The following is an 8,284-nucleotide window of genomic DNA, read 5'->3' as shown; positions in this document are numbered from 1 at the left end:
AAAAAAAAAAAAAAAAAAAAAACAGACAAAACCAGCAGCAGACATAATAAATTTTAAAACAAACATCCCATGAATAGAAGAAAACAGAACCACGATAACAATAAAAGAAAAAACCAGGAAGATCTTTACAGGCGCCACTAACAAATTTTACACATAGGCACAAATAGATTTTACACATATGCTTCCATACAAGTGGACATCAGAATCACAAAACAAGACAGTGTTTGATCCTAGTATCATGAGCCCCTCTTGTCAAAGAGACAAGAAGTTGCTATGCACGCGTACATGATGTGATCAAATACACAAGTTACTCTTAGGCTTAGCAAGACACTGGAAACAGGGGAATAGGAGTACACCATTAATGTCAAGATTAAAGATTATAGTAAGAAAAAGGTTTTTAGGAAAAAAGATCACCAAGGAAATGTCCACAAAGATTTGTTTGTAAACTTACCTCAAAGAAGATGTCACCATATCTTGTGAAATTAAGATCTGATGATTCAATACTTTTGGCAACAAGTTCCTAAAGCAATCAAACAAGAGCTATAAGTTTATAGAGCAAACACATGTAACAACAAGTAGTACATCAAAATCTGGAAAGCAAACAGCAAACATACCAGATCACCAGCATTATCCAGGTAAATCTGGACCACTGCATCAGAGAAGGCTGCAGGGTCCAGAGGAGCAGCAATATTCCGTTTGCGGGTCTTAATCCGCGTACCTCTGCTCATATATAAATAAGAACAACTTCTAAGTATACATGTTATCCAAAGAAAGAAAATGCTAAAAACTCAGCAGTAAAAGATAAAAACTAAAAATAAAACTGCACAATAGTCAAACGAATAACTTAAACACTTAAAATCTCTAAAACTCTAACTATCTGATAACTTTAGGGTTTCAAACAACAAACTATAGGACAAGATTCACTAGTTGAAAAAAAATCAACTTCAACCTTAATTGTAAATAAAATACTACTACTATAGTTCAAACAAAGAGCAACCGGATCGCTCAAACAAGAACAACACAAACGAGTCAAAAACTTATCCTATAAAAAAAAACTCGAAAAGAAGAGAAATGACTAACCCGAGAGTGGGTTTCTCCTTCGAGCTGCAGGACAAACAAAAGGAAACAGATTAGCAAGTTGTTCAGGGTGAAATAACCAAGAACAGAGAACAATCCTTATTAAAAAAAATGATAAAGAAAACGAAATTTTGTTATTCCAATCATAAGAAGAAACCCTAGAAATCGAAATTAAAACACACACACACATTTCGCAAACATGAACCATTCCCACAGATCAACACTGAACGGAAAATATTGATTCAGAAACGAACACAGTCTAATTCAATTCCATATTCTAAAGAAGAACCCGAATCGGCGGCGAACCCGATATTTCACAAATCCCTAAGAATCTTTAAATCGAATTCAATCAACCGGAATGGAGTCTCATCCACCAAAGGTAGAAACATCAAATCAAACCCGAATTGAAAACAATAACCGACGAACAAATTCAAGATTTCGTCATAAAAGAAGAAATCAATCCATTAATCAGAGGGAGGAAAGAAAGAGATGTTGCAGGAGTGAGGAATCTTACCTCATAAACCAAGATCAAAGAAGAGATGAGCCTCTGACTCTTGTGGATCTGAGAGCTTTTTGTTCGAAGCTCACAAAAAAAAAAAAGGTATCTGAGAGTGAAGAGAGAGAGAGAGATAAAATCAGAGAAGCAGCTGAAGTAGGAGGAAGAGGCAATGCTGTGTATATAAAAAGAGCCTTCTGTCTCGACGCTCTCTCTATAAGTAGAGATAACACCGTGAATATCTAAAATACGAATTTACCCCTTTCTCACATCACCCAAAAATATCTTACTCAGTGCCTACTAACTAAACCCAACCGAGTCGAACCAGCACAAATTAAATTCGGTTCTATACACTGAATAACCGAATGCCCAAAACCTATACCAAATGGTTCGTAACCGGTTTGGCTTCTTAAAACCCGGTACATCGAAAAATTGCCAAATCTCCCAACAGGTTCAGTTTAAGCGTTTCACCCAAAATACATGCTGACCCCAAGTATACGTCATTCGTTCTTACTTGTTAGTTATGGTTCGATTCCATCAACGTATTTTGCAGTACTATATTCTCTTTAAATTCTTTTCTGGAAATGTTTTTCCATTTTGGAATCAAAGGTTGTTAACTTGACAACACATGGCACATGCAATTATAGCTATTTGGACTAAAGATAATTAGCTATTTGGGCTAGAGATAATGGGCCGACAGATCGGTAATAGGCCCAACAGAGACGTATTTTAAACTTTCAAAAAATGAATGACCAAATGGATGATGGTACTCTCACCGAGACCAAAGCGATGTTGAGTTAAGCTTGAAGACCAAGCAAACCTAAAAGCGGCTAGAACTAGAATATGTTTAAATTGAGATCTTAACATATTTTTAGGAGAAAGTTTAGGAAATTATCCTTTAAAGGAAAAGGAAAAATAGGATTCTAAAAGCTTATAAAATAGAAGCCGTGTGTTTTGGTTTTTCTATTGTGAGAGAGAGATTTGTAAGCTTGAGAGCTAAGAGAATTCTGTGTGAGAGACAGCTTAGTGTTTTGAGCAAGTTTCACTAAAATAATAAAGAAAGAGTTTTTTTATTTGAGTTCTTGATTCTATATTTGGTATCAGAGCATAAACAATTGAATCAAGGATTGTGAGATCATGTCAGACATCATACCGGTGACGGCAGCTGTAAACAACGTGAAGGAAAGAGGACTTTCGTCCATCCAATGCCCCGTCCTCACCATGACAAACTACACCGTATGGGTAATGCGAATGGATGCCATGCTCAAGGTTCACAAGGTCTGGGAGACAATAGAACCTGGATCAACTGATGAAGAGAAGAATGACCTAACAAGAGTACTCATATTCCAATCCATACCGGAAAACCTAGTCTTGCAGGTAGGTCGCCTTAAGACCGCAAAAGAGATTTGGGCTTCAATCAAAACGAAGTATATGGGAGCTGAGAGAGTCAAAGAAGCGAGACATCAAACCTTGCTTTCAAGTTTCGAGAGAATAAGGATGAAAGAAACTAATACAATTGATGATTTTTTGGGAAAGTTAACAGAGCTTGCGTCTAAGTCATCTGCCTTAGGAGTATCTTTTGAGGATTCAAAGCTTGTCAAGAAATTTCTTAACATTCTTCCTCGACGCAAGTACATCCATATCATCGCCTCTCTTGAACAGGTGCTCGACCTCAACAAAACAAGCTTCAAAGACATAGTAGGAAGATTGAAAGCCTATGAGGAGAGGATCAATGAAGAAGAGAATCACTTAGAGGATCAAGGGAAACTCATGTATGCGAATAACGATTCTCAATCGTATCATGAGCCTGCAAGCAATAACAGAGGACGAGGTGGTCGCATTTTTGGTAGAGGAAGAGGACAAGGTCGTGGGAGACAGAATTACCGAGGACCTCAAGATAAGTCAAGAATTGTTTGCTTTAGATGTGATAAGCCGGGGCACATGGCGTATGATTGCCCTGATAGATTGTTAAAACTGCAAGAAATTCATGGGAATAACGATGATTCAACACAAGAAGCTGAGGAGTTGATGATGCATGAGATGGTTTACCTCAATGAGGAGAAAGTGAGACCAAAGAAGTACGAGTATCAAATAGATGTTGCCAACGTTTGGTACCTCGATAATGGGGCAAGTAATCACATGACTGGCAACAGGGCGTTCTTTAATAAACTGGATGAAACAATAACAGGGAATGTCCGGTTTGGTGATGACTCAAGAGTTGACATTATGGGAAAAGGGTTTATACTATTCGTCAGAAAGAGTGGTGATCACAAGGTCTTGGCCGACATTTATTATATACCAAAGCTGAAAGTAATATCATCAGTCTTGGACAGGCAACTGAGTCTGGATGTGAAGTCCGAATGCAAAACAATATTTTAACTCTCCATGATAATAAAGGGAAATTACTTGTTAGTGCCACAAGATCGTGAAACCGGCTCTACAAGGTTCTCATGGAGGTTGAGAATATGAAGTGTCTCCAGACCTCTGTTTCAACTGATGCTGAACGATGGCATGAGAGACTAGGACACATTAATCGAGAGACAATGTATTGATCAAGCTAAAGTCGGAGGGCCGACCATACCGTACGGACGTCCGTACACACTTACAATAAGGCCGGGCCTCTTGATGACACAAAGAGAAGAGAAGAAGTGAAGTCCATCAAGCCCATCATGTGTTCGAGAAGTCTCTAATCTAGCTATTAGGAAGAAGAAGAGAAAAAGAGTCACGGGTGAGCAAGTTGACTTCGGAGGGGTCGCTATCAGCTTGGGAACGCTTCTCTCTCTCTCTTAATGTCTCTATCGTTTGTTTCTATTTTGGTAAAAGGGGTTGCCCTAGTTGGTTCACCTATTTAAGGTTGTATTCACATGTTGTAAAAGGATATTCTAATAGAATCTTATCTTTTCTCACATTCTCTTTGTTCAACACACAAAACTCTCTCTCATCTACTCAAACTACAAATCTCTTCTGCTAATTCTAACATGATATCAGAGCATGTTCTTCGATTCTTTACCGTTTAATCTCATCATTCTATTCTACTTTCTTCACTAATATCTCTACTCGTTACTCTTCTTTGATTTCTCTTTACTTTACTCAATGGATAATTCTAAACCCATTGTTACCCCAGTTGTTCTCAAGGGAACAAACTACTTGCTGTGGACAAGAACCACAAGAACTGCCCTTGGAGGTCGAGGACTTTGGAGTCATGTCGAAGGAGACTATACACCAAAGGAGATCTCTAAAGGAGATGAGAAGGATACTTCTTAGGTGGAAGAAGAGGAGGCTGAAAGGAAAGCAAAATGGTTTCAAGAGGACCAAGTGGTGCTTTCAGTTCTCCAAAACTCGCTTGACACTCCGATTCTTGAAGCCTACTCATAGTGCGAGACGGCTAGAGAACTTTGGGAGAAACTCAAGAATGTGTACGGTATTGTCTCTAACTTGACAAGAGTCTTTAAAGTCAAGAAAGCCATTAACCACCTCACCCAAGAGGATTTGGAGTTTACGAAACATCTTGGAAAATTTAGAGCACTTTGGTCCGAGCTTGACGCTTTACGACCTAGTTCGTTGGATTCGGTGGTGCTGAATGAACAAAAGGAGCAAGACAAGATCTTTGGTCTCCTCCTCACTCTAAATCCAGCCTTCAATGACCTCTTGAAGCATATCCTAAGAGTCAACAAGCTACCCACATTTGAAGATATTTGCTCGCAGATTCAAAAGGAAAAAGGATCTCTTGACCTGTTTAGTGGTAAGGGGGAGCTCATCACGGCCAACAAAGGTGTGTAGAAGCAGGAGGACAGAAAGGTGTGGATATGTGACCACTGCAAGAAACGGGGTCACATGAAGGATAAGTGCTGGATACTTCACCCCCATCTCAAGCCGGCCAAGTTCAAGGCTAATCTCTCGAAGGAAGCCACCAGCGACAAAGGAACTGGTTCGTCAAAACAAGGAGATGAGGCGGCTATGACAGCAGCTTATGGTGATGTGGTGAGGAAATCGACTTGGAGGCACTCATTCGATCCATTACCTCACTCAAGGACTCTGGTATTACTTTCTTTGCATCTAATCTGAGTAGTTCACTTGTTTGTTGACTCGGGTGCTTCTCACTATATGATTAGTAACCCGAGTCTGTTAGACAACATAAAACCTGCTTTAGGAAATGTGATTATTGCCAATGGAGATCAGATACCAGTAAAGGGAGTAGGGGACTTGAAACTATTTGATAAAACCTCAAAGGCTTTCTTTATGCCTACATTTACATCAAACCTTTTATCGGTTAAGAGAACCACTAATGACTTGAAATTCTACACCATCTTTGGTCCTAATAGTGTCCATTTTCAGGATATTGAAACGGGGAAAGTACTTGGAAGAGGAGATGCTAAAGGAGATCTCTATGTCCTAGAGAAAACCTCACCAAATTTATCTACCTCGCTTAAGTCTTGTTTTGTTGTTAGTTCGGATATTATGTGGCATGCTAGGCTAGGCCATCCTCATTCTCGTGCTCTTAATTTAATGTTGCCTAATGTTTCTTTTGACAATTCAAGTTGTGAGTCTTGTATTCTTGGTAAACATTGCAAGTCTATTTTCCCTAAATTTACTACTATTTATGAGCATTGTTTTGATTTAGTTCATTCAGATGTGTGGACATCACCATGTCTATCTAGAGACAATAACAAGTATTTTGTGACATTTATTGATGAAAAATCTAAATACACATGGATCACCTTGTTACCTTCTAAAGATAGAGTGTTTGATGCCTTTGTTAATTTCCAAAACTATGTTACTAATCATTTCAATGTTAAAATAAAGGTACTTAGATCGGATAATGGAGGAGAATACACTAGTCACAAGTTCACGGAACATCTTAGTAAACATGGCATTCTACAACAAACTAGCTGTCCATACACACCTCAGCAAAATGGGGTGGCCGAGAGGAAGAATCGGCACCTTATGGAGGTTGCACGATCGATGATGTTCCACACAAATGTCATAAAGAGGTTTTGGGGCGACGCTGTCATGACGGCGTGCTATCTGATCAACCGGACACCAACAAAAGTTCTAAACGACCTGTCTCCATTTGAGGTACTAAACAAACTTAAACCATCCTTGGACCACTTACGCGTGTTTGGGTGTGTCTGTTTTGTATTAGTGCCTGGTGAACAAAGGAGTAAACTTGACGCCAAGAGCACCAAGTGTATGTTCGTTGGTTATTCTACGACACAAAAGGGCTATAAGTGCTATGATCCGACTAATAGCCGCTTGTTTGTCTCTCGGGATGTGAATTTTGTGGAGAATGTTGGTTACTTCGACAAGAAAGATTGGAACAGACTCAAAGATCTCTCATGTTCACTGAATGACCGAGTGTCCATCTTGAGGTTCCTTCTTTATCACCTCGGCAACCCTCCACCAAAGCTGATACGTGATCAAAGCACGTCTCCCTTGACCAATGGTGACGAAGAGCCAACAATCCCTACGGAACATTCTGACGCTTCGGGCAGTAACGCACCTCATGAAGCTACCGAGACAGTCTTTGTGAGTGGCGATGACGAGACAGCTAAGGACAGTGTAACCGCATTAGATGACCAAGAGGTTGCACGTCCTGTGTTACAACGAAGTGAACGCCTTAAGTCTCGCGAGGCAACATAACACAATGACGAGACGGCTGAGGATAGTGTAACCGTATTAGATGACCAAGAGGTTGCACATCCTGTGTTATGAAGAAGTGAACGCATTAAGTCTCATCGGAAAGATAAACGCGTTTACTACAATAGTCAAGCTGTGGCTCATCCACTCCAAGCGGTCTGTTCACTTGAGCTTCTACCAGAAGAACATCGTGCCTTCTTTGGCAAGATTGAGGATCATTGGGTTCCTCAAACATATGATGAAGCCAAAGATCATGATGAATGGTTGGGAGTTGTTCAGGACGAGAAAGGTGCTATGATTAAGAATCATACTTGGGATGAATCGGATTTACCTAAAGGCAAGAAGGCTGTTAGTTCCAAGTGGGTCTTCTTTATCAAGTATTTGAGTAATGGAGACATCGAACGGTATAAAGCTCGGCTTGTTGCACGCGGGTTCACTCAAACATATTGATGTTCATATATTTTACCATGTTTTCCCTTAGTTTATTACATCTTTTGCTATCCATTTTTACCATTATTGCATAGCTTTAAGACTAATCATGCATTAGAGTTTAGTTGCAATGCATTTACATCTTTTCATGCATAATCAGGTGATTTTGGAGCTTAAGGAGCATGGAAGCAATGCTGAGTAGAAGTGAGGCAATCATGAAGGGAAAGCAAGAGAGTTAAAGCTGAAGAACCAAGGTCCAGAGTCCCACTCGACCCCACACTCGACCCCACACTCGACCAGACACTCGACCGTGTGCAGAGAGGGACTCGACCGAGTGGAAGCTGCACGAGAGAAGCCAACTCGACCGGTCACTCGACCGAGCACCGGGTCGAGTTGGCCGAGCTGCCTAGCTATTTTGTCTTTTAGCATTTTTAGGGCTTCACTACTTTTTCTATTTAAAGACCTTGTACCCAGCAGCCACGAAGAGTCTAGCTTTTTTGAATAGTCAGAAACCTAGTTTTTACCCTTTTGGGAATTATTCCTTTTGCACTTTTTATTTTTCTTAGATCTTGTACTCTTTTAAGAGAGAAAACATAAGATTCTTGGATTTTGTTGGTTTCATAACTTTCAAGATATTAAGAATTC

The 8,284-nt window shown here is 39.8% G+C and overlaps 1 protein-coding gene across 1 annotated transcript in view; it reads right to left on the bottom strand.

Moving 5' to 3' along the window:
- LOC104724037 (protein krasavietz) overlaps positions 1-1,762 on the bottom strand; it is a gene marked incomplete in the record, with an annotated part of 4,755 nt that extends 2,993 nt beyond the window's left edge. Inside the window, 4 exon segments of the mRNA XM_019234274.1 lie at positions 452-520; positions 615-720; positions 1,081-1,104; positions 1,592-1,762. Coding sequence (XP_019089819.1) covers positions 452-520; positions 615-720; positions 1,081-1,104; positions 1,592-1,596 — 204 coding nt within the window.

This window comes from Camelina sativa, chromosome 12 (genome assembly GCF_000633955.1).
Source record: "Camelina sativa cultivar DH55 chromosome 12, Cs, whole genome shotgun sequence".
NCBI classification, from domain to species: Eukaryota; Viridiplantae; Streptophyta; class Magnoliopsida; order Brassicales; family Brassicaceae; genus Camelina; species Camelina sativa.
The sequence above is the reverse complement of the archived record's forward strand: the minus strand, read 5'-3'. Positions and strand labels throughout refer to the sequence as shown.